A 26,614-nucleotide genomic window follows, 5' to 3' on the forward strand; every position below is an offset into this window, starting at 1 on the left:
AAGTGAGCACAGCACAACAAGGTGAGTCCAAAAATGGATTGTATGCTACTGGATAGATGATGTAATATGCCAGGGAGATATGTATACTGTAGCTAAGAAAGTAATACTAAGTGTATGTTGTGTAGTAAGCTGTTAGTAGCCCATGTGCCTCGCCATAATAATTTGGTCCCTCTCCCCCTCATAACTTAGCCTACTGTTCTGACTTGGTGGTGCACATGTAGCCTATAGCCTGTTTTTCAGAAATGTAATAATCAAATATTGTAATATAATAATATTGTAATATTGCAACGTTCTTTCATTGTCTGCTTATATGACCGCTTTATTTATCCTACGGTTCTGACTTGGTGTACAGGGAGAATACTGTAAGAACGACTCATGTTCTGAATTCTGTCGCTGTACATTTCAAAAGTACTGAACAAATAGTTATTGACTAAGTCCGTCCTAGCTCGCTCATCAATGTCTTAATCGAAATTACGGATTGCCTCTTATCTGCTCGTCGTCCCCTTATGCCATAGTTTGTACATCTCAATTGTCAGTAGAAACCACATTTGATTAAGCAAGTCAGCCATATCAGCATCACATCATTTTTTTAAGGCATTAAACGAGGCTGAATGAACTGTTTCGCTGCCAGACAAGGCTCTGCTGATAGCCAGGTGTAGCAGGGGTAAGGATTCCCTCCATGCTGCTGAAAAGAAAGCTCTGCTGTTGGAACAGCTTTATGTAATCCCTAACAGTTTGTGGGGACCGTTTGTGACCGTTATAGTGCAATTAATGTATTGTTTATTGTTGTGTTGTGGCTTTTCTGACATGCATAAAAAACTTTTTTGTTGAGTTTGCCCCACCAAGATTGACATGTTAAAATCGCCACTGAATACATTTTAATGCAACAATGTTCAACTGTAGCAACTCTGTTTATTTAATCAAAACAATTATTTTAGAATAAGAATAGAAATATTTCTCAATCCCGTGTTGTTTTATGTTATTGTAATTTCTGCCACACTGAATTGACAATGCAATACTTTGAAGGTTCACCCACTAAAGAAATATATTGATAAAGGATGTGACAAATATTATCTTAATGGAATCAAATTTTCAACCATCTGCCCTTTTCCAGAAACATCCATATCTGTCTCATACAAAATCCAAATCTGAATAAACTAAACAATAACACAGTTGGAATGAAATAGATGCATTTGAATGGGACATTATTGATTATGCATTTTACACTATTTCAAATGTTCTTTCATTTGTAAATTACATTGTCAAATCACTCAATTTGAATGTGAGTCATGTAATACTTTTACAGATTCAAGAGGTCATCAGGTCAAGCATTTCGCTACACTCGCAATAACATCTGCTAAATATGTGTATTTTATTTTTATTTATTTATAATTATTTGACCAATACAATTTGATTTGATTTGATTTTATGACTGATGGGTTCCATTTCAGCCTTTTTATGATCTTCCCCTTGGTTGTCTATTTCAAAAAGGACATTACAGGATGTCCTATTTGGGCTCAATTTAGGCTTGGTGGAGCCATGATCATATTGCTTCTTAGTAAAATCGTATTACACCTTTCAACATTGGAACCTTAGGCTAGGGGAAATTAAGGCGCTAGGGATAGAAATGTAACTGGGCCTAAATTATGTTGCTAGGAGGCGCTGTTGCGACCGGAAGAGGTCGATGTGATGAGGACCATTTGAGGCAAACCTGAGATTGAAAAGAGAAATTCACGATTCTGAAATTCTATAAACAACAGAAACCATAAGACAAACGACGCCAGGAGATATTAATTTGTCTTCGACCTTGTCTTTAGGGTAAGATAATAGATACACGAAGTCATTGGTTGTGGATGTCATGCTAGAAAATCAGGGTAAGAGGAGGGATGGGCACGGACAAAACCCGCTGTCAGTCAGCCACTGGGCACAGCTGTAGAAGGATGGCTTGCTTCACGAGTCAAATACTATTACTATGCCGCAAAATGTAGCGAGACTTCACTGTTGCCAGCCAGACTATTCTGCTACAATGTATAAAAGTGTAGGCTGGATGCGCATGACTGTAATTTGTATCATGCCATGTAATGAATTAACTATAACACCGTACAGTGCTACTGTAGGTCTTCTACTAGCTGGCTGTTATTTACCTACTCTGGGGGAACCAATAATAAGACAGGGAATTCACACACTGACTCAGGTGACTTTTCATTACATCTATTCATCCATGAAATAACCACATTATCAGGAAAATGGACTGGTGTTACTGGAATTATCTGACCATACTTATTCTGGTTGAGATATTGGGTCAGTGGGGCATTCAATCTGATTGCTTCCTGATTTGATGATGATGATCTCATTAATTCTCAATCAATGTGGGTTAAACACTGGTTTAAATAAAATATTGTGTCTGTGCCTGCGTGTGTGCATGCGTGTGCACCTTCATTGTCTTTGCTGACGAGCATTTCCTTAAAAGCAATCATATAGATCAGAAACATGATTCCTCATCATCCGCTTCTCAAATGGATCCTGGAAATAGTCCTGCTTGCCCATGCCTCTCAGAATAGCATGAGTGGAATGTGATGAGTGTGAGATATACAGTAACTAATGACAGAGCCCTCCTTGTGTTTATTTGTCTCGCTCTTCCAGTTGCTCAGAGCTTGATAGCAGATTGTGCCTAACCCCTTCATGGTTCATACACACAGCAGAGCTTCGTCTTGTGTTGACATTTAGCCTATAGGCTCGATCACCTGCCTCCAGTGTCTTGTGAAATACCCTCTCTCGTTGGATACTGTACCGTTTTATGACTATTCTTCTGACTGTGTCTCTGTTGTAAGCAGCAGTTTTGAGAGGCTGGAGCCAAACATGGACATGGAGAGTTATGAGGACTTCTGCCTGCGGAGCCTGGCCAGACTGCAGACTGAGAGCCAGGGGAAGAGCCAGGGCCAGCAGGCAGGCTGTGAGCCACCTGGTCTTGTGGAAGCTCTCTCCTTCATCCACTTCCATGGAAGGGCTGTGCTCTCACCCTTGGTAAGGAGATAGTCTGGGGGAAAGGGCAGAAGGTGCGGAGAGCAGTATAGACATATATATATACTGTAACATAAGGTCAGGGGTAGAATTGGGGGCAACGTGGGAATGGAGTTGTATTGAAGTGACATCATTTTAACATGAATTCTAGGATATTACAGTGTCTTTTTTCCAATTCCTCCCCAGCATTGGATGTACTGTAGATTTATACCATGGCATTGTTGAAAACTCATTTCTGATTGGCTTGAAAGGCATTCTAGAGCGTGCATTATTTCCCTATAACGAACAGTATATCAGCACGGTAGAATTCAATGGCTATAGTTCATTCTTACAAGCTCTATGTTTGAGCTGCTTTTGAATGAAAAAGTCGAATTGAAATCATTATTGGCATTGTTGAATTCGATTTTCATAATAGCAAACTAGGACTGATGGTTTGGTTAGCTAAACTAGCAAGGATGTCTGTTTGGTTACCAAAGCAACTACTGTAGCTATCTAGTAAACTTGCTAGCTACTTCAGTGGATGTTGAACCCATTTCTACCTGCAAATGTGTTCAATTATAGCCATGGCATAAAAGGGATAATCAACTCGGGACTCTATGCATTCTAAGAAAAATAATGCCACTCCTTGGAAGGTTAGTTCCACTCCGCTAGTGCGTTGTGGAACACACCATCCACGTTGTTCATTATTTTCCATAGAATGCATGTTCCCTTGTTGATTATTAACATTTACATATTTTTTTCCCCTTACGTACATTGTATATATTGTGGGCTAAATCCTAACCATAGATATTATCCATGCATGTAATTCCAACCTTTGCATAAAAGGTGAAGGTAATAGTAAATGTGCACAAATGTTTCAGTTAAGTTAAGCATACTTATATCCAATTAGGATTCAGCCCAGTGAGCGTAGTTTGTTGTCATGGGGGTGGCTTTGCTTTCTCCCATGACAACAACATGGTTCCCCAGGAGAGTTTGTGTATGTGTGGGTATTCTCCTGTCTGGGGTTTTGTAACTCTCAAGTTGCATGGTAACCAAATGCAATGATCCTTTGGTTTACAATGTAGCATTGTGGGCAATGGGCATTGAGTGGACACACACACACACCATTATGCCCACACGCACACACCAAATATCTGGCTTATCCATTTTGTAATTCACATGTCTTTGAGAAAGAGTCACCATAAAAAACACATCATTGTTTATTTTGTTAAATCACAGAGTATTAAAGGGGCAATCAGCGGTTCAAAGCCTTTTCCCTGCCCCTGTTTTGGTAAAAAGATGGGGGATGGGGCTTGAGAAATGAAACCACTCTCAAATTCATAGACAGACAAGGCTGACCAATGATATAAATATTATAGTTTTAATCATGTTTTGAGGCTAAATAGTGTTCGTTTATATTTACTTTGTTTACAAACATTGGAGTAAAACAAGCTTATATTTTGGGTTCTGATGGGGTACTACAGTTGAACTAAGCCCATGAGGCATTTTATGAGTTATACTCATCAAGAAACAATGGTACATATAATTAATTTACAAGTCCAAAAATGGATGGAACGGCAGATTGCCCTTTTAATCATCACTGGATATGATACGCATATCTTACCAATAAAACTCAATATTAGCGACAGTCTGAATCAATGTATGACCACTTCATAAAATTAGAGTTTTTTGGGAAAAGTATCCCTCTCTGGCAGGGAGAGCATTATTAAAAAAAAAAAATATTTCACCTTTATTTAACCAGGTAGGCCAGTTGAGAACAAGTTCTCATTTACAACTGCGACCTGGCCAAGATAAAGCAAAGCAGTGCGATAAAAACAACAACAACACAGAGTTACATATGGGATAAACAAAACGTACAGTCAATAACACAATAGAAAATCTATATACAGTATGTGCAAATGTAGTAAGTTATGGAGGTAAGGCAATAAATAGGCCATGGTGCAAAATAATTACAATTTAGTATTAATACTGGAGTGATAGATGTGCAGAAAATGATGTGCAAATAGAGATACTGGGGTGCAAATGAGCAAAATAAATAACAATATGGGGATGAGGTAGTTGGGTGGGCTAATTACAGATGGGCTGTGTACAGGTGCAGTGATCGGTAAGCTGCTCTGACAACTGATGCTTAAAGTTAGTGAGGGAGATAAGAGTCTCCAGCTTCAGAGATTTTTGCAGCTCGTTCCAGTCATTGGCAGCAGAGAACTGGAAGGAATGGCGGCCAAAGGAGGTGTTGGCTTTGGAGATGACCAGTGAGATATACCTGCTGGAGCGCATACTACTGGTGGGTGTTGCTATGGTGACCAATGAGCTAAGATAAGGCAGGGATTTGCCTAGCAGTGATTTATAGATGACCTGGAGCCAGTGGGTTTGGCGACGAATATGTAGTGAGGGCCAGCCAACGAGAGCGTACAGGTCACAATGGTGTGTAGTATATGGGGCTTTGGTGACAAAACGGATGGCACTGTGATAGACTACATCCAATTTGCTGAGTAGAGTGTTGGAGGCTATTTTGTAAATGACATCGCCGAAGTCAAGGATTGGTAGGATAGTCATTTTTACGAGGGCATGTTTGGCAGCATGAGTGAAGGAGGCTTTGTTGCGAAATAGGAAGCCGATTCTAGATTTAACTTTGGATTGGAGATGCTTAATGTGAGTCTGGAAGGAGAGTTTACGGTCTAACCAGACACCTAGGTATTTGTAGTTGTCCACATATTCTAAGTCAGACCCGCCGAGAGTAGTGATTCTAGTCGGGCGGGCGGGTGCAAGCAGAGTTCTATTGAAGAGCATGCATTTAGTTTTACTAGCGTTTAAGAGCAGTTGGAGGCTACGGAAGGAGTGTTGTATGGCATTGAAGCTCGTTTGGAGGTTTGTTAACACAGTGTCCAATGAAGGGCCAGATGTGTACAAAATGGTGTCGCCTGCGTAGAGGTGGATCTGAGAGTCACCAGCAGCAAGAGCGACATCATTGATATACACAGAGAATAGAGTCTGCCCGAGAATTGAACCCTGTGGCACCCCCATAGAGACTGCCAGAGGTCCAGACAACAGGCCCTCCGATTTGACACATCATGACGTTCCCTAAGACGTTACTTGTCCCAATCGGATCAGCTGTCAAGGGGAGAGAGGGGGGGGGGGGGTTGTTGACATGGAAGAACAACTAGGTTGATTCATATCAGGAGGATCCATGTTGTCTGACTGCTGCCTGATTAAGTTTACTGGGAGGAGCTGTGTGAAGGAAATGTTTGTGAGAGGGGGGATAGAGAAGGGTGTGTGTTTGTGCATGCAGTGTGGGTTTGTGTTTGTGTATCTGTGCGTACGTGTGCAGGAGATGAGGTGGAAACTGAGCTGCACTTCCTAACCATATTAGAGACACATACTTCCCTCAGATTACACAGACCCACCAAGAATTTGAAAACAAATCCAATTTTGATAAACTCCCATATCTATTGGGTGAAATACCACAGTGTGCCATCACAGCAGCAAGATTTGTGACCTGTTGCCACAAGAAAAGGGCAGCAGTGAAGAACAAACACCATTGTAAATACAACCCATATTTATGTTTATTTATTTCCCCTTTTGTACTTTAACTATTTCCACGTTACAACACTGTATATATACATAATATGACATTTGAAATGTCTTTATTCCTTTGGAACTTTTGTGAGTGTAATGTTTACTGTACATTTTTATTGTTGATTTAACTTTTGTTTATTATCTATTTCACTTGCTTTGGCAATGTAAACATATGTTTCCCATGCCAATAAAGCCCCTTAAATTGAATTGAAATTGAAGAGAGAGAGAGAGAGAGAGAGAGAGAGAGAGAGAGAGAGAGAGAGAGAGAGAGAGAGAGAGAGAGAGAGAGAGAGAGAGAGAGAGAGGGAGAGGGAGAGGGAGAGACGGAGGTTTGAGAGCTGATGAGAGGGAAGGTTATTAGGCCTACTCTGTTTCTGTCCCACATTCCAGAACTGGACCATTGTGTTCTGAGGAAGAAGTAGCCTACACTCGTAGAAAAAAAGGTTCCAAAAGGGTTATTCAGCTGTCCCCATAGGAGAACCCTTTTTTGGTTCCAGGTAGAACCCATTTGGGTTCCAGGTAGAATCCTTTTGGGTTCTATGTAGAACCCTCTGTAGAAAGGGTTCCATATGGAACCCAAAAGGGTCCTGCCTGCAACCAAAAAGGGTTCTTCAAAGGGTTCTCCTAAGGGGACAGTCGAAGAATCCTTTAAGGTTCTAGATAGCACCTTCTTTTCTAAGAGTGTAATATAAACATTGTCACATGGATTCCGAGAGACCCAGGGGAGAATGTGTGTGGGTGCATGTGCGCCTGTCTGTCTGTTTGTCTTTATCTGACTATGTATGTGTGTGTCTCTCTGACTGTGTGTGTTTATTGTGATCCATCCTCAGCTGAGTGTGGAGCAGCGAAGGGAGATGTCCCAGTACAGACAGAGGGCTGCCCAGCTGGAGGTGGACAGACAGACACTACGCAGCAGCAGCCTGCTGGCCAGGGTTCAGGACATCCTGGACAATGCTCAGGTCAGTCTCATACAACCATTTCCCAAAGACTTCAACCACCCAAGCCATAAACCAGGGATCATCAACTAGATTCAGCCGCAGGCCGATTTTTTTCTTGAGTCGAACAGATTTCCCAAATTAAAATCACTTGGAGCTGAGTTCCTTGTGTTTTTACAGTTTTCTATGTCCAACAATGAAAATTCAACAAGAACATTTTATTTGTATTACATTTGTTTTTGCTCAGAAAACTAGGGGGGACAAATACAACCACCTGCGGGCCGCCACCTAGGGAAACCCTGCCATAGACTGTTCTCTCTGCCTCTGCATGGCAAGCGGTACCGGTGCATCAAGTCTGACACCAACAGGCTCCTGAACAGCTTCTATCCCCATGCCATAAGACTGCTATATAGTTAACTAAATACTGTATCTAACAAAATGGCTACACAGACTATCTGAGTTGATTTATGCACACTCACAGGACCCTACACACTACACACACTGATACTCCAACACACATACAAACAATCACTCCATCTTTTGCTCACACATAATATGCACACACATTTATAATGACTCTACACACACCCACTCACATCCAATCATCATATACGCTGCTGCTACTCTGTTTATCATATATCCTGATGCCTAGTCACCTTACACCTATACATATCTACCTCTATAGATCCAGCATCCCTGCACATTGTAAATATGGTACTGGAACAGACCCTGTATATAGGATGCTTACTTACTTTATCCTGTTCTTCTTATTTTTATATCTTATGTGTTTTTGTTCTACCTTGTTATTTTTAGTAATACATTGTTATTGATTACTGCATTGTTGGGGTTAGAGCTTGCAAGAGAGGCATTTCACTGTACTTGTGCATGTGACATTAAAACTTGAAACTTTAAACGTTTTCCAACCATTTCCCAAACGTTTCCAAAACGTTTCCCAAATCCTTCGGAGCTAAAATAGTAGCCGCGAGAGAGGGACACCTTTGACCTTTGACGGTCAATGTTCTATGCGTGAACAAATGTGCCAAATGAAGAGCTTTGCTGTTTTACGAGTGGCATGAGTCTGGGTCTTCCAGAGTTCACTTGACTTGTGTTTTCTTACTAGCACTGATTTTGCTGATAGCCGCTTCATTGAGGAAAAGTTTGACTTACTATGACTGTGAGAGGTGGTTGTCTCACCTAGTTACCTTAAGATGAATGCACTAACTGTAAGTTGCTCTGCATAAGACCGTCTGCTAAATGACTAAAATGTTAAATGTTAAATGATATGTATGTAAATAACTTTAGCGACGAAGGTGTTGGAAAACCCAGCCCTTCAGGAGTCTGTATTTAAATGTACCTTGTTTCAGCTGCTTGAATAGACCTCCCTAACAACAGACAGTAAATTAAGGGCTGAAGACTATTCTATAAAAACAGTCATGATTTGTTTCCATTCAAGAGTTGCCTTTATTACGATAAGACTCATGAAGGAACTTCATTAGCTCGCCACGTGTATGTATATATGTACTATATTAGTTTATTTTAGAATAGTCTTCAGCCCTTTGTCATCCCTAAAATGTAGTACATTACCTTAACTCATGATCTGAAGTTTCTAATGTAACACTGCACTAGCCACACAACCTTAAATACCAGTCGGGGGACTCACTAGGCAATGCTATTTTTACCTGTCTCCCTAAAGTCGACTGTAAAACATATCAAGAAGACTAGGTGGTCGGCTATTTCAACAACACAGATTCCACTTCAGTTGCTCAATGACTTGAAGTGAAACAACTTTGACTTGTTTCCGAACAAGAGGAAAGAAATCTTAAATCTTATCTTCTTGTCCTCAAACACTTGAGGGAAATGGGACTGCCCAGCCTGTTGAGAACACTGTGTACAGTAGATCAATCAAGTGTCTGATGTAGAGGGAGTAAACAGCCAACAACTGACCTGACTTTAACCTATAATTTTCTCATTCTAGATTGTAATAATAATTGTTAGTCTTAAATAGCACCCTATTCCCTATGAAGTGCACTACCTCTGGTCAAAAGTAGTGCATGTTACAAAGGGAAAAGGGTGCTTTGTCGGACGCAGCCCATATCTGATTATTTGTGTTAATTCCCCTCTTCTCTCTGCCTCTCTGGCTACAGGTGGACAAAGTACCAGAGATGGAGGGTAAAATGGATCCACCAACTCCGCCATATTGCCTTTCCCCAAAACCTGAGACAGTGAATGGCTACACCCTGGTGACAGACTCCCCTGGGCTTCCCAGGGGTGGTGGTGTGGTTGGGCTACACATAGCTGATCGGCCCACCACCCCTCAACCTGAGTCCCCCATAGTCCTGAATGTGTACAGAGCAGAGGAGAGAGTGAACCAGGTAGAGGAGGGGAGGTGGGAGGTAGAGAGGGGAGAAGAAGAGATGGGGGGCGTTCAGGATGTGAGTCTCCAGAGCCTTCTGAGAAGGTCGAGGGAGTACGTGGAGAGAGAGCAGGCCCAGAGGGGGACAAAGGTCATCGGCGGGGTAACTCCAACCACCCCGGCCGCAGAGAGCCTCTCTGACAAGGAGAACGAGAGCCGCAGTCCTCAGGGAGAGATGAAACCTGAACAGGGGTACAGCCTGCGCCACAGTCCGCTAAGCCCACCTCAGACCCAGGCCCACATCCCGCACCAGAGCCAGTATCCTGTCCAAGCTCAAGCCCAGTACCAGGCTATGTGTAATCCATATGACTCCCGGTTTAGCTACCTTTCGTCTGGCCTCCCCGACGCTTACGCCCTCCTGCCCAGCCCCGAACCCAGCATGAGTCCCCGCCCCCACCGCCGGCGACCACGCCCAGTGTCCACTGGCAACATCATGATCTCCTTCCCTATTGGCCCGGCCGACCTCATCCCCAGAGGGCTAGTGGGGAGGCACCAGGAGAGCGCTGTTGTCATGGCGACAGGGGTGATGAGGTCACCGGATCAGGGGTCAGGCGTCAGTGACGGTAGCAGTAGTCATCGTAGCAGCCAGTGTGGCACCAGCCAGGTCCAGGAGAAGAGCTGCAGCTCAGTCAGTACCTCCGGACCCGGTTCACTTGGGCATCATGACGTCATCAGCTCTGGGTCTCGCCGGCGCTGCCACACCCTAGACAGCCAGCTCCACTCCTCCCATTCTGCCTCGGGACCTGGTATGGACCGCAGCCAGGAGAGGCTCCCGCGCTTCATGGGGGGAGTGCCTCATTTGCCCCCCAGCCGTAGGAGCCCCGCGGTCCCCCTGAACCAGTCCTATGAGGTGGAGAACCCTTCGGCCGCGCTGCTAAGGCCCCACGTGAGGCCCTTGACCCCTGACCCCTCTCCTTGTCACATCAAGATGAGGCTGGAGCCTGAGGGGCCTCCGGGGCCCCATGATGGACGGATCACACCCAGCTCTTCCCTAGAGGAGCAGGACAGTAAAACAGGTGAGAGAGAGAGCGAGAGAGCGAGAGAGCGAAAGAGAGAGAGAGAGCGAGAGAGAGAGAGAGATGGTGTGTGTTATGAAGAAGACTATACAGGACAGTCTGTTCTCTGTGATTAATTTGTTTTGAATATAAAGTCCACTACTTTTCGTGCAAGCATTGACAATTTTTTAAAATAATTGTGTGTGTGCGTTCATGCTTGTGTGTGTGGTTTGTGCACGTGTATGTGTGCATCCGTGCGTGCATTCATGTGTGTTTGTGTGTGTGTGTGTGTGTTTCAGAGGAGACCCAGCGACGTGTGAGTGCTCTGGAGGAGATGAAGAGGCGTCTGGAGGAGGAGCATGCCCTGCAGATGTCTCTTCTCATGGCTGAACAGGAGAGAGAACAACAGCGCCTCTGTCAGGTCAGGACATGGAACTACACCATGGGATGTTGACCCCACTCAATGTAGCAAAACCAACATTTGTCACTATTTTTCCATAACTATCAGTGCATTCCTTCCTAGTTTGTGATATTATATATAGTATATGCAGACAGAATGTCACACAGAGAATGAAACTTTAAAGCTACAGTCTGGGATTTGGGAAGCTGTTTCTTGGATGTCTTGTACTCCTGAGTGGCGCAGTGGTCTAAGGCAGTGCTAACTGTGCCACTAGAGATCCTGGTTCGAATCCAGGCTCTGTTGCAGCCGGCCGCGACCGGGAGACACATGGGCGGCGCACAATTGGCCCAGGGTAGGGGAGGGAATGGCCGGCAGGGATGTAGCTCAGTTGATAGAGCATGGCGTTTGCAACGCCAGGGTTGTGGGTTTGTTTCCCACGGGGGGCCAGTATAAAAGAATACAAATATAAAAAAAGAAAAGAAAAAAAAGAAGGTATTCACTAACTGTAAGTCGCTCTGGATAAGAGCGTCTGCTAAATGACTAAAATGTCATGGCCTGTCAGTCCTTGTGTCTAGAGCACTAACTAGTAGGAATTTGAGAGGGGTTACATTTCCCTAGCCTCAGCTGTATACCAAAACAAGTGTTTTTAAATCAGTACCTCCGGACCCGGAATGTGGCTTTAAGTTACATGTTTGAATATGTTAGCATTTGCAAAGTGTTATTGTTTGGCTGCTGTAGAGAAGTGACTGTCTGTCCAGTGCTCAAGGCTACACATCCTTCACGGGACAACGCTCCTGTGTGTGTGTGTGTGTGTGTGTGTGTGTGTGTTTCTCTGTGTCTTTATTAGGAGCTGGATGAGAAGGAGAAGAGGCTGAGAGAGCAGGGGTGTGGCCGGCCCCTGTGTGGGGACGATGGGCGTGACCGGAGATCTGTGAGTGACATCTACCCTGGCCTCAGCCCTTCCTGCCCTGGCCTTAGCCCCACCCTGAGTCCTGCTGATAGGTCACCTAGACACAGTGTACAGAGCATGGGTAGGTGGACTGTGGCATGGAAGAATAACTCAGACACACAAACCATTACCTCTGTAGATGTCTTTGGGTTGAAGCATTGGGTGATATGACTATCTTTTTCTATTACTATTTGAAATAGAGAGGTGCTTTACAAAACCCTTAGGGTGTTTTAGTTTTAACCTCTCCTCCACTTGTACATTTATTTTGTCTTTTAATTCTCATCTTCATATTGTATTGTTTTTTTAATGTGCAAATTAATCAATAAAATACCAACCGAACTGTTTACACAATAAATGCATATACTGCAACAATGGTTCCGCTGTAGGTCTCAGATATGTAAAGCCATCTTGGCAAAGTAAATTGTTTATTGCTTGTTTGCCTGTTTCTGAATGAACGTAATGTGTAAAAGCTCTCTTTCCACTCTCTCTCTAGATTTCACCTCTCCATCGAGCTCCAGTGCTCCCTCTCCCTCCATGCAGCCTCCTGTCTACCTGTGGGGGCCCACCTGGGGGGCCAGCAAGCCCCGGGGAAGGCTCAGTCAGGTGCGTGTGTGTGTGTGTGTATGCATGTGCTTCTACATATATGTGTGTGGTCCCAACTGTTGGTGCTCCCTCTTGTGTTTCCATTTCCAGAATCATGTTCTATGTATATGTGTGTTTCATTGTTTTGTAATATAATATATTTCATATAATACAATCTTCTCTTGAGTGTGTGTGTGTGTAAGTTGATTTCCATGTGTCTATTCCTGGAATGTTCTACTGCTCCTCACTCAGGTTGTGACAATTGAACAGCAGAGGGCGCTGTGTCATCTGGGAGCCATCAGTCGTGGGTTCCTCACCCGCAGACTGCTCCAGACAGAGAAGGTCAAACAGCTGCGCCAGACCATTCAGGTGAGAGCACTCTCATATCTGCACACACATGTATACACAATGTAGATGTATAGTAACTATAGTTACCGAGTGGCGCAGCGGTCTAAGTCACTGCATCTCAGTGCTTGAGGCGTCACTACAGACCCCCTGGTTCGATTCCAGGCTGTATCACAACCGCCCGTGATTGGGAGTCCCATAGGGCGGCGCACAATTGGCCCAGCGTCGTCCGGGTTTGGCCGGTGTAGGCCGTCATTGTAAATAAGAATTTGTTCTTAACTGACTTGCCTATTTAAATAAAGGTAAAAAAATAAAATAAAAGAAAAGAAAACAGTACAGTTATGTAGGGTAATAGCAACTGAATCATAATGGAACTGAAACACAATCATATTGGACTGACTGATTTAAAGACAATAATGAATAATTAATCATTTAAATGGTACCATTTTTACATCTGTGTGTGTGTATGGTTTTAGGACACACAAGAGTTCATCCGCTCATTCCAGACTGAAGCTCCACAGAAGAGAGGATCCATCTCAGCACAGGACCTGTCTCTGCAGGAGAGAGTCAGGGCACAGGTAACACAGAGAGAGAGAGAGACACAGAAATTGGAACCGGATGACTACGAGTATTGATTATATTGTGTGTGTCCTCTCCATCAGTTGCGTGCAGCTCAATATGACGTCCATGACATCTTCTTTGAGATGCCCCTGGAGGAGAGGCTAGCTCTGCTGCAGCTGGACAGAGAGGTCCGCACAGAGAAGAAGCTAAGAGAAATGGTAACCTGACTGGACATTTCACCTTTCAATCACAGACTTAGACCAACCACAACACACTGGTTGGGACTTTTAACTGTCAGATTATTTTTCTCTGAAATGAAACTATCAAGTGAGATTTCAAACAAATACATGTCTGTCATTTGTGAAAATGGATGTATAGCGTTTTGGAAAGAAACTCTTGAAATGAAAATGTTCGATTTCATCTGTCAAAGAGTTAAACTTTTGGTGTACAAAAACATACATAAAAACTCTCCTTTCTCTCTGTTGTCCATCAACGTATGAGCCCCATGAAAAAACGTTGATTCATCTGTCACAATCTCTGTCTGACCATTGCCTAAAACATACTGACCCTGGCCTAAAACATACTGACCCTGGCCTAAAACACACTGACCCTGGCCTAAAACACACTGACCCTGGCCTAAAACACACTGACCCTGGCCTAAAACACACTGACCCTGGCCTAAAACACACTGACCCTGGCTTAAAACACACTGACCCTGGCCTAAAACACACTAACCCTGGCCTAAAACATACTGACCCTGGCCTAAAACACACTGACCCTGGCCTAAAACACACTGACCCTGGCCTAAAACACACTGACCCTGGCCTAAAACACACTGACCCTGGCCTAAAACATATGACCCTGGCCTAAAACACACTGATCCTGGCCTAAAACACACTGACCCTGGCCTAAAACACACTGACCCTGGCCTAAAACACACTGACCCTGGCCTAAAACATACTGACCCTGGCCTAAAACACACTGACCCTGGCCTAAAACACACTGACCCTGGCCTAAAACAAACTGTTGATGATTCTGATGTGTAACTGAATCTGAGAATCTACTGACTGTATGTGTGTGTGTGTGTGTGTGTGTGTGTGTGTGTGTGTGTGTGTGTGTGTGTGTGTGTGGTCCATAGGAGAAAGCCAGGAGCCCTAAGGACAGAGTTCTGTCTGCTGCCACACAGAGGTCACTGGACAGGAAGAAGAGGTGAGGGGGTGGAGTCCTGTGGGACTGGTTAGATGGTGGATCTGTAATCAAACCAGATGGCTTAGTTGAATTTGTACCAGGAGATCAGCCTATGATAAAATATCCCAAATATATTTCTGTCAGGAGAACTCATGTACTCATGTTCGGCTGACATTATTGAGATAAAATCATAATTATTCTGATGTGTATCGTTCTGTTCTCTCAGGGTGGGTGAGTCTCCAGGACAAGCCAGGAAAGTACAGCAGAAGCCAAAGAGCCCTCCCACTAACAGGTACAGTACAGAACAGTGCTGCCCCCTACTGACTGCACATAAGTGTCTCCTATACTTCACATCTCTTACTGTCTCCTATACTTCACATCTCTTACTGTCTCCTATACTTCACATCTCTGACTGTCTCCTATACTTCACATCTCTTACTGTCTCCTATACTTCACATCTCTGACTGTCTCCTATACTTCACATCTCTTACTGTCTCCTATACTTCACATATCTTACTGTCTCCTATACTTCACATCTCTGACTGTCTCCTACACTTCACATCTCTTACTGTCTCCTATACTTCACATCTCTTACTTTCTTTCTATACTATATAAAAAAAGCTGTACATATGAAACAGTTATCCTCCAGATAAGGAAGTGTTCTAGGTGTCAGTACAGGTCAGTGGTACACTATCTATCTCTCCTTTCTGTCTTTCTCTCCTCATCACTCTCTCTCTCCCTCAGGATCCTGAAGCCAAGTCAGGGTCAGAATGCCTCAGTCCCAGGTCAGCTAAACCGACAGGGGTGAGTACAGTCTCCAACCTGTCTCTACTTCTCCCCCTCTATTTATTTCAATTCCCTTCTTATTTCATTCCTTAACTCATAAAAATGTAATAATACAACTAGAATTTATAATTAATAAAAATCACCCCATCTCTCCCCCTCCACTCTGTCTGTCTGTCTGTCTGTCTGTCTGTCTGTCTGTCTGTCAGGAGCTGGTATAGAAAGACCCCGGAGGACAGAGTGAGGCGCTCAGACAGCCTGAAGAAGCAGAATTCCCTGGGCTAACAGGTTCCTCCCTCAGTCACTCTATGACCCCTCACTCCCTGACCCTTGACCTCTGGGCCTTCTATCAGCCCCATATTCCACTATGGTTCGACCACCACCACCACCACCACCACCAATGCTACTAGTCCCTCTAACCTCCCTCTAACCTCCCTCTGATGGTTCAGCCAGTGCTCTCTGTCCATGGCACACCCTACCCAATAGATTGTTACTATAGTTACATAGATTTTTCTACTATTACAGACTTATGAACAGTTCATGTATTCCTTAGGTTTGAATGCTGCTGTGCACTCTTGTGCCAAGATAATTACTGCATTAATGCTGCTAGCTAGCTATATTTGCTGCTTAACTTGCAAAGACTTTGCAGCTAGAGGTATTCTTTAGTGGATATGTAGTATGGAGATGGACTCAAAGAAGCATGACAAAAGTAAAGGAAGTAGATTTCACTAGTCAGGGGTGTGGATTGTCTTCTGACAGGTGGCGTCACACCTCCGCTCGTAACCTCAACGTAGTCGTGGCGCTATCTGACATAAGACAATGAGAGGTGTGTTAACTGTAAAACACACTGGTGGCCTTTCCAGACACACCTCAGAGAGTTATTGTGTGATTACATAGCTTTAACCTTTGCTATAGTAGCCATTACAATGTCAAATGACGCTGCTGGTAGTCACAGATAGTTGCCATGTAAAAAAAGCTATTTTAAACCAATTTATTTCTAATATCATTTTTCAGTTAAAGGGTCCCTATAATACATGGTGCTGAACTCTGCTTTGTGTGAAGTCTGTAACATTTCAAATTGGTTTGTGTGTGATGTGTGCAATTTTAAAATATCAATGTGTTTTGCTGCGAAACGTCACGGCCAAATGAGAGAAAATGTACAGTTGAATGTACTATTGTCTTATTTTACTGTCCCAATAGAATCATGCTTTGGTTTCAGATGGTCGGATAACCGGCATGTTTGAGCTGTAGCTGACAGACAAGCCTATGTCTCTGGAGAGTATTTAGAATATCCCATACATAAATGAAGCTGCCTTTCACAAACAAACATGACTGAGATATCTGGAATATCTGAAACCTGCCAGTGTATATGAGAGGATTTACAGAGAAAACATTGACAATGAAAACCAAAGTAACTCACCAGTGTGCAGTAGCTATAACATCCTTTTCTCAGAGCAGTCTTCTTGTAGCCTGGCTGATGCGCAGGCCCATGTGGTACACAGTTAGAGGAGAGCTTGTGGTACATACAAGCACGTTAGCCAGGGAAGTCTTCTTTCCCCACCAAGGGGCTGATGTATCCCACCTAGGACAATCCTGGGAGGGATACAGCATACACTAAGGTGTCATTAACATGTCATTAATATGTCATTCTGTGAAAGAGTTGTATACTGACTCTGAGTCAGTTGCTAGGGGATTTTGTATATTAATAACTGGCTCATGTATCTGCTTAAACAGCACTACATCACCATACATGGCCTTTTGTAGCAGTGACGGATTTCTGGTGTTGTTGTTGACTCGCTTTGATGAATTTACTTTGTAATTTGTGTGTTGAATACAAAACATTTTGTAATTTTCTTCCTGTTTACAGCCTGTGCTTGATGTATTTATTTCAGAATGACCAATTATATAAAATAATGATATTTAAATGACTGTGTTCTATTCATGTGAGTGAATATATTCCGTGGCAGTAATCTTTATTGCAGGAAAAATCATGACATGCAACATTTAAATTTCAATCTAAGATGGAGATTACATTGAGTGAGCAGAAATTAATGATCAAAAGAATACACACCATGCTGTTGTAGAGTCCAGTAATAAAGACTAACGAGATGTATTATTAAGTTAACATCTACAATATAAAATGTCATACATTGTTACAAATCACACAAAGATACAGTACCTATCCATATTCATGGACAATGACTGTACAGTATTTATGTAAAAAACAGTAGAACAGAGTTAAACATTTCTCAAATCCAGTTCATGGACCAGCACCGGGCCCTTTGTTGCTGACAGGTGACTGGTAAGCGGTCCCTCAGGCATGAGAACGATGGGCTTTCCAGTACAAAATAGTTTGAGAAATACTGCTCTATAACAAAGTTAAAATTCTATGTGACAAAGAACATATCTTAACATAGAGTATAGCAAATATACTAGATTAATAACATGCTGAACCTAACATGTATCCTAACGTTTATCATTATCCAGTAACTCCTACCCATAACCTTTACAATACTAATATTAAACATACACGCATAGTACTGCTGGGTAAGTTAGTGGTGCATATCAAATAGGCTATGATAGAGAAGAGAAAATATATAGAGACAAAAAACATCATTAAGATTATCTAATTAGCTGGCAAATCCCAGATTGACTGTGCTCTTAGACAGGCTTTTCTTGATCAGGCAGTTGTTGTTGCTGCATTGCTGCTACTGGGCAGTTTCTCATAGCACTTCTTCATCTCTTCATATTCCTCAGAGACATCTGCAAAGAAGCAATGACATAAGCTTACATGTTCACTATGTACCATTTGGTACCAGGTATTTAATTGTCCCTAATTCTTTGAGGTACAGTAAGTACCAGAAAGTATCTGTTGCTAGTTTCTTAGTTAATTAATCACCAGATAAGTACCAGCTTAAACTGGGCTGTAAAAAATATATAGTTTGACAAGTAGTATAGTATGAAACTGGAATTGGGAGTTTTGCCTCTACACAACATGCAGTTCAATATTTTGTCTTGATGTTTATATTCCCCGGAGCCATTTTATGTTTTGGATATAACATAAATAAACAACATATTGTACAAAATATATATTTGACAAGTTTGATCAAATATGACAAATCCAACAGAACCCATACAGTTATTCAGTTTGAGTTTACTTATTCTTGCTCACAGATAAAACTGAAGAAATGCAGAATTTACTTGATTAAGAACTGCAAAACACTCATTTAAAATACACTGCTCAAAAAAATTAAGGGAACACTTAAACAACACATCCTAGATCTGAATGAATGAAATAATCTTATTAAATACTTTTTTCTTTACATAGTTGAATGTGCTGACAACAAAATCACACAAAAATTATCAATGGAAATCAAATTTATCAACCCATGGAGGTCTGGATTTGGAGTCACCCTCAAAATTAAAGTGGAAAACCACACTACAGGCTGATCCAACTTTGATGTAATGTCCTTAAAACAAGTCAAAATGAGGCTCAGTAGTGTGTGTGGCCTCCACGTGCCTGTATGACCTCCCTACAACGCCTGGGCATGCTCCTGATGAGGTGGCGGATGGTCTCCTGAGGGATCTCCTCCCAGACCTGGACTAAAGCATCCGCCAACTCCTGGACAGTCTGTGGTGCAACGTGGCGTCGGTGGATGGAGCGAGACATGATATCCCAGATGTGCTCAATTGGATTCAGGTCTGGGGAACGGGCGGGCCAGTCCATAGCATCAATGCCTTCTCTGGAGATGATCCTCAGGGCCCTCCTCTGCACCCTGTCTAGTTGGGCCTGCTGCTATTTACTGCATCCAACTAACAGCACTCCACAATATTCCAGACAAGGCCTGACCAGTGTAGTGTATACTGTGACCAGATCTTCAGTGGGTAGGCCATTTCTGTCAAGAACAGTCAAAAAGTGCAGGTGTTTTGAGGCCTTCCTCACTGATTGCTCCACATGTGTCACCACTGAGGTTAGTCTAGATGAAAACCAAGATACTTGGTTGTTGTTAGCACTGCTACTTCCTGTCACACTAGGATGAGTGGTGCAGGTTGTGGAGGGTCTCTTGAAAAACATATCCGAATTTCCACAGACTTTTCCCTATTCAGGGAATGTGGCCCACTCTTCCAGCTGCTTTGTCTCCAAGACCATGGAAGTGTCCTTACATTTACATTTTAGTCATTTAGCAGACGCTCTTATCCAGAGCGACTTACAGTTAGTGAATATTTTTTTTTTTTTGTATACTGGTCCCCTGTGGGAATCGAACACACAACCCTGGCGTTGCAAACACCATGCTCTATCAACTGAGCTACATCCCTGCTGGCCATTCCCTCCCCTACCCTGGACGACGCTGGGCCAATTGTGCGCCGCCCATGAGTCTCCCGGTCGCGGCCGGCGGCGACAGAGCCTGGATACGAACCAGGATCTCTAGTGGCACAGTTAGCACTGCAATGCAGTGCCTTAGACCACTGCGCCACTCAGGAGTACACAGTCCTCTTGGATACTGGTTAGTGGTATGGCTCGGGACAGCTCTACAACGTCTGCATACCCAGTGTCCAGAGTGTCACTGAAGACAACTTTTCGGGTGGACATGTGAAGGAGAAACAGATATGGTGAGGGGCATAAATGTGCCATTCACCATCACCCTCTGCCTTCTTCTTGTGGTGTAGCTGTGAAGCCAGGCTATTAACCTTGGGCACAGTTCAATGTCAGACAGATGTTGCAGGAGCTTTGCATGATCTACTTGATCAAAGGCATTGGACATGTCAGCAAGTAACAACCTCACCATTGTTGGTTTTTCTGGAGTCTGTAGCTGTCAGCCAGTAGTGTGTGGCTTTCACAAGGGCATTAGTAGTGCTGGACTTTGGAAGGTAGGCATACTGATTTGTGCACTCAGAGAGAAATGTTGGCATGAGTTTTTTCATGATGTAGCTCTCCTGGTTTTTCTAAGGATCAAGTTGTACCTGGGTTTGACTGTAGGTATGGGACACACATTGGCAGTCTTCCAGGCAGCAGGAGCAGTCCCCTGCCAGAGGTGTTAACTATGTATGTGATGACAGGGGCTAGATCTTCTGCATGCTCTTTTAGTAGCAAGGTTGGAATGCCATCAGGCCCACATGCTTTACACGTCTGGTCAGAGCTTGCTTTATCTGGTCAATGCTGCACAACTCAACCTGCCTTGTAGGCATGGGCAGAGGGAAGGTGGCAAGAGATATGGTGCTTGTCCATGCCTCAGCAAAGAAGCCATTAAAAACATGTGGTCGTCTTCAACTCCCTTGAACTGTATTCTACCTCCTGATGTTTTCTTTCGTCCCAGTCCTTTGTTAATGAAGTCCCAGTCCTTTGTTAATGAAGTCCCAGTCCTTTGTTAAGGAAGTTCCAGTCCTTTGTTAATGAAGTCCCAGTCCTTTGTTAATGAAGTCCCAGTCCTTTGTTGAGTTTTTCTTCTTTAGGTCCTGGATTTAAGTTTTGTAGTAGTTTTTCTTTGCTTCCCCATCGTTTCTGTATTTTCTCCATTTCATTGTTTTCCCCCATCTGTTGAAAGTCTTCAGTCTTTTCCTGATCCAGCCTTTATTTGTTCAGGGCTTGTCCAGTGGTTTTGTTTTCTTATTTCTGATTGGCATGCATACATCAAGTGCAGTTTGAATGCAGGAGCGGAACATCTCCACCTCAGCATCTTGATGGGCAGGTGATTAAAGTCTCCACACAGGATGAGATCCATTTGGGGAGAGGACATCCTGATCACATCGATGGTGTTTATGAGATAATCCACAGTGTTCTGGTGAAGTTTCTCATTTGCCCATGGTGGATGTTAGAGTACTTCCACTACCAGAGATGAAACTGAGCTGGGGAGTGGTTTAGGACGAAGCTGAAGCCAGATACACTCAAACTCCTCTTTCTCTAGGTCAGTTCTTCTCTTTGCCTGCATACTGTGATTCACATACATAGCCACGCCCCCTCTTCTCATCCGCTCTCTGGACCTGTCATTTCTGAAGAGCTGATAGTCTTGTATGAACAGAGATTCATCTGGGATATTTTCGTGGGCCCATGTTTCAGTGACACATCTAATGTCTGCATTTACTGATTTAAGCAGCAGTTCAAATGAATCCCTTTGTTTATCAATTATCTTCAATTCAATGATCTTCAATTCTTGGAAAGTTTGATTGGCTGATTGAACAATTAAGCAATAAGGCCAGAGGGGGTGTGGAATATTGGCCAATCTACCACGGCAAAGGGCTGTTCTTGTGCACAACGCAATTTGCAGTGCCTGGATACAGTCCTTAGCCGTGGTATATTGGCCACATACCACAAACCTCTGTGGTGCTTTATTGCTATAATGAACTGGTTACTAACACAAATAGAACAGTAATCATGTATTTTGCGTCATACCTGTGGTATCAAGTCTGATATACACACTGCTGAAATTCTGTTTCAGACAATCAGCATCAAGGACCCAAACTACATATTAATCCTGTACAGTACATTTGGAAAGTATTCAGACCCCTTCACTTTTTCAAAATGTTGTTACGTTACAGCCTTATTCTAAAATTGAATAAATTGTTGTTTTTCCTCATAGAATCTACACAGAATATACCCCACAATGAAAAAGCAAAAACAGGTTTTTAGAAATGTCACATTCACCTTTGTATTCAGACCCTTTACTCAGTACTTTGTTGAAGCACCTTTGGCAGCAATTACAGCCTCGAGTCCTCTTGGGTATGACGCTACAAGCTTGGCACACCTGTATTTGGGGAGTTTCTCCCATTCTTTTCTGCAGATCCTCTCAAGCTCTGTCAGGTTGGATGGGGAGCATCGCTGCACAGCTATTTTCAGGTCTCCCAGAGATGTTAGATCGGGTTCAGAGACTTGTCCCGAAGCCACTCCTGCGTTGTCTTGGCTGTGTGCTTAGGGTCTTTGTCCTGTTGGAAGGTGAACCTTCGCCCTAGTCTGAGGTCCTGAGAGCTCTGGAGCAGGTTTTCATCAAGGATCGCTCTGTATTTTGCTCCGTTCATCTTTCCCTCGATCCTGACTAGTCTCCCAGTCCCTGCTGCTGAAAAACATCCCCACAGCATGCTGCTGCCACCACCATGCTTCTCTGTAGAGATGGTGCCAGGTTTCCCCCAGACGTGGCACTTGGCATTCAGGGCAAAGAGTTCAATCTTGGTTTCATCAGACCAGAGAATCTTGTTTCTCATGGTCTGAGTCCTTTAGGTGCCTTTTGGCAAACTCCAATTGGGCTGTAATGTGCCTTTTACTGAGGAGTGGCTTCCGTCTGGCCACTCGTAACATAAAGGCCTGATTGGTGGGGTGCTGCAGAGATGGTTGTCCTTCTGGAAAGTTCTCCCATCTCCACAGAGGAACTCTGGAGCTCATTCAGAGCGACCATCGGGTTCTTGGTCACCTGCCTGACCAAGGCCCTTCTCCCCCGATTGCTCAGGTTGGCCGGGCGGCCAGCTCTAGAAAGAGTCTTGGTGGTTCCAAACTTCTTCCATTTAAGAATAATGGAGGCCACTGTGTGGACCTTGGGGACCTTCAATGCTGCAGAAATGTTTTGGTACCCTTCCCCAGACCTGTGCCTCAACATAATCCTGTCTCTGAGCTCTACGGACAATTCCTTTGACCTCATGGCTTGGTTTTTGCTCTGACATGCACTGTCAACTGTGGGACCTTGTATAGACAGATGTGTGCCTTTCCAAATTATGTCCAATCAATTGGATTTACCACAGGTGGACTCCAATCCAGTTGTAGAACCATCTCAAGGATGATCAATGGAAACAGGATGCACCTGAGCTCAATTTTGAGTCTCATAGCAAAGGGTCTGAATACTTATGTAAATAAGGTATTTTTGTTTTTAATATTTAATTAATTTGCAAGAATTTCTAAAAACCTGTTTTCGCTTTGTCATTATGGGGTATTGTGTGTAGATTGATGAGGATTTAAAAAAAATCTATTAAAAAAATATCAAGGGATCTGAATACTTTCCGAATGCACTGAATATGGTTGTTATATCCCACAATGTTCTCTTCCATTTACCTGGGACGAGCAAGCTGTTATGTGTCTTGAGTGACTGGTTCATGGATTCTTGTAAATCATGCTCCAGCTCTTCCACAATGTGTTTCTGATTTAGGACAGAAAGGTTTTAGATTTTTGGTAACACATTATTTTAAGGTACACACATTAGCCACATATTTGCAGTTCATAAGAGCGTACACTACCGTTCAAAAGTTTGGGGTCACGTAGAAAATTCCTTGAAATACAGTGTAGATAGACGTACAGAGGCCCATTATCAGCAACCAACAGTCCTGTGTTCCAATGGCACGTTGTGTTTGCTAATCCAAGTTTATCATTTTAAAAGGCTAATTGATCATTAGAAAACCCTTTTGCAATTATGTTAGCACAGCTGAAAACTGTTGTGCTGATTAAAGAAGCAATAAAACTGGCCTTCTTGAGACTAGTTGAGTGTCTGGAGCATCAGCAATTGTGGGTTCGATTACAGAGTGTCTAGTTTGAGAAACAGACGCCTCACAGGTCCTCAACTTGCAGCCTCGTTAAATAGAACCCGCAAAACACCAACAGTGAAGAGGCGACTCCGGGATGCTGACCTTCTAGGCAGAGTTGCAAAGAAAAAGCCATATCTCAGACTGGCCAATAAAAAGAAAAGATTAAGATGGGCAGTCTGAGATTTGGCTTTTTCTTTGCAACTCTGCCTAGAAGGTCAGCATCTCGGAGTCGCCTCTTCACTGTTGACATTGAGACGTGTTTTGCAGATACTATTTAATGAAGCTGCCAGTTGGGGACCTGTGAGGCGCCTGTTTCTCAAACTAGACACTCTAATGTATTTGTCCACTTGCTCAGTTGTGCACCGGGGCCTCCCACTCCTCTTTCTATTCTGGTTAGAGCCAGTTTGCACTGTTCTGTGAAGAGAGTAGTACACAGCGTTGTACGAGATCTTCAGTTTCTTGGCAATTTCTTGCATGGAATAGTCTTCATGTCTCAGAACAAGAATAGACTGACGAGTTTCAGAAGAAAGTTCTTTGTTTCGGGCCATTTTGATTCTGTAATCGAACCCACAATTGCTGATGCTCCAGATACTCAACTAGTCTGAAGGACAGTTTTATTGCTTCTTTAATCAGCACAACAGTTTTCAGCTGTGCTAACATAATTGCAAAAGGGTTTTCTAATGATCAATTAGCCTTTTAAAATGATAAACTTGGATTAACAAACAACATGCCATTGGAACACAGGACTGATGGTTGCTGATAATGGGCCTCTGTACGCCTATGTAGATATTCCATTAAAAATCTGCCGTTTCCAGCTACAATAGCCATTTACAACATTAACAATGTCTACACTGTATTTCTGATCAATTTGATGTTATTTTAATGGACAAAAGAATGGCTTTTCTTTCTAAAATAAGGACATTTCTAAGTGACCCCAAACTTTTGAATGGTAGTGTATATAAGTCACTAATAAGGCCTTTATTGTGTCTTATTAGTCATATATTAGGCATTAATTAAGGGTTTTCTTATTCAAACATAAGTTATGTATTACTGGCCAATCCTTACTACTAACCCTAATGCCTAACCCTCACCTTAAATTAAGACTAAAAACTCTTTAATTTTTACAATATTGCCAATATAGATGGGGAGGGAGGGTGGAATAAGAATGGGTCGCACCTACTGAGAAGGGGAGATGGGACAGACAGGACAAATAATGCTTATTAATTTTTTTCTCTAGTGTTTTTCCTTTCTTTGTATATGTACTTTTTGAATATTATTGCCTGTCTGCGATCTGAACCCCTCACAGAAAAAATTAACAATAAAAAGTTGGTCACTAAAAATATAGCCAGTTTTGACTTTGTAGCTGGCCTGTCTAAGGGGAAATGACTCAGTTCTGCCTCAAGGACAAAACTCATGGACATAAACATCAACCTGCATTTTTTTCCTTTCCTTTGCTGGTTCCAGAAACTGCCCTAAAAACATTGTAAGCACCTGCTCTAAAATCAAGGGCATCTCAAGGACTATCAGTGCATTTCAAGTTCAAATCGTGGAGGCCCACAGGACATTCCTTCCTTCAGACCTGGAAACCCAGTTTAATGAACTCTCTTGCCAATCAATGATATCATTTGAAAGAAACGACAGTTCTTGCAGGCTATTTGAATAGCCCTGCTGCTAATGCTGTCTCATATCCTGGACAAAAACTCTTCACCAATTCTATTTTTGGTACAGAAAATCATAAGAATCAACTCAACAGTATCAACTGCTATACAACTGAACCTCTTATGTGACTAAGGATGCTATAGATGTTCCTTTGTTATTTTCACTGAATGGTAAAATAAAGGGGGAGGTAAACCTTCATTTCTTTGAGGAGATCCAGCATCTCTTTCTTGGCCTTGTTGAACATTTCTCCCTTAGATTCCTTCAAGTGATTCCTCAGTTCCTTTCGCATATTCTCCAGACTGTCTGTTCCCGTTAACTGTGCTGCCCCTAAAATACAGACAGCACATTTCACAACCATGGTATGACCTTATTTGCTACTGAAATACTGCTAATGAAATTGTAGAAAAAATGTGTTATCCGAAATGTTATCCCAATTCTAGGTCAATGTTTCTGTGCACTGTAGATGAATAGTATTGTATAGCTTATTAAATATCAATCTCAAAACCTACTTTCATAGCATGGGCGCATTGTGTCACTAATTGACTTTGGGAGAATGTTGTAGATTTCTTTCTTCTTCTCACGGATGTCCATCTTTAGTTTTGCCTTCAATTTGGTTTCCTTTCAGACAGAAAATATTATTCAACAACATTGTCGTTAACTATATTTGGATTCTCTTGACTAATAATTATAATAATAATAATAATAATA

General features: G+C 42.8%; 2 protein-coding genes across 2 annotated transcripts in view; one reads left to right on the forward strand and one right to left on the reverse strand.

Annotated features, from left to right (window-relative positions):
* Window positions 1-2,865: 2,865 nt before the first annotated feature.
* LOC311103436 (centriolar coiled-coil protein of 110 kDa-like) lies at window positions 2,866-16,033 on the forward strand (the record flags this gene model as incomplete). Its single annotated transcript, XM_084145002.1, has 13 exons — window positions 2,866-3,024; window positions 7,428-7,556; window positions 9,677-10,961; window positions 11,240-11,361; window positions 12,188-12,371; window positions 12,783-12,892; window positions 13,124-13,240; window positions 13,693-13,794; window positions 13,879-13,995; window positions 14,916-14,986; window positions 15,192-15,257; window positions 15,710-15,769; window positions 15,946-16,033. 13 exons carry the CDS (start codon window positions 2,866-2,868, stop codon window positions 16,031-16,033), a joined length of 2,610 nt encoding a protein of 869 aa, XP_084001128.1.
* A 1,571-nt stretch (window positions 16,034-17,604) lies between these two features.
* The window catches only part of LOC311103435 (nuclear GTPase SLIP-GC-like), a 48,783-nt gene continuing 39,773 nt past the window's right edge, over window positions 17,605-26,614 (reverse strand). Inside the window, exons 18-21 of the mRNA XM_084145001.1 lie at window positions 26,416-26,524; window positions 26,100-26,233; window positions 23,781-23,865; window positions 17,605-18,511 (exon numbers count right to left, since the gene is read on the reverse strand). Coding sequence (XP_084001127.1) covers window positions 18,429-18,511; window positions 23,781-23,865; window positions 26,100-26,233; window positions 26,416-26,524 — 411 coding nt within the window. The 3' untranslated portion in view covers window positions 17,605-18,428. The remainder of the gene's footprint in view (window positions 18,512-23,780; window positions 23,866-26,099; window positions 26,234-26,415; window positions 26,525-26,614) is intronic.

Source organism: Coregonus lavaretus (genome assembly GCF_964263955.1).
Source record: "Coregonus lavaretus genome assembly, chromosome: 28".
Lineage (NCBI taxonomy): Eukaryota > Metazoa > Chordata > Actinopteri > Salmoniformes > Salmonidae > Coregonus > Coregonus lavaretus.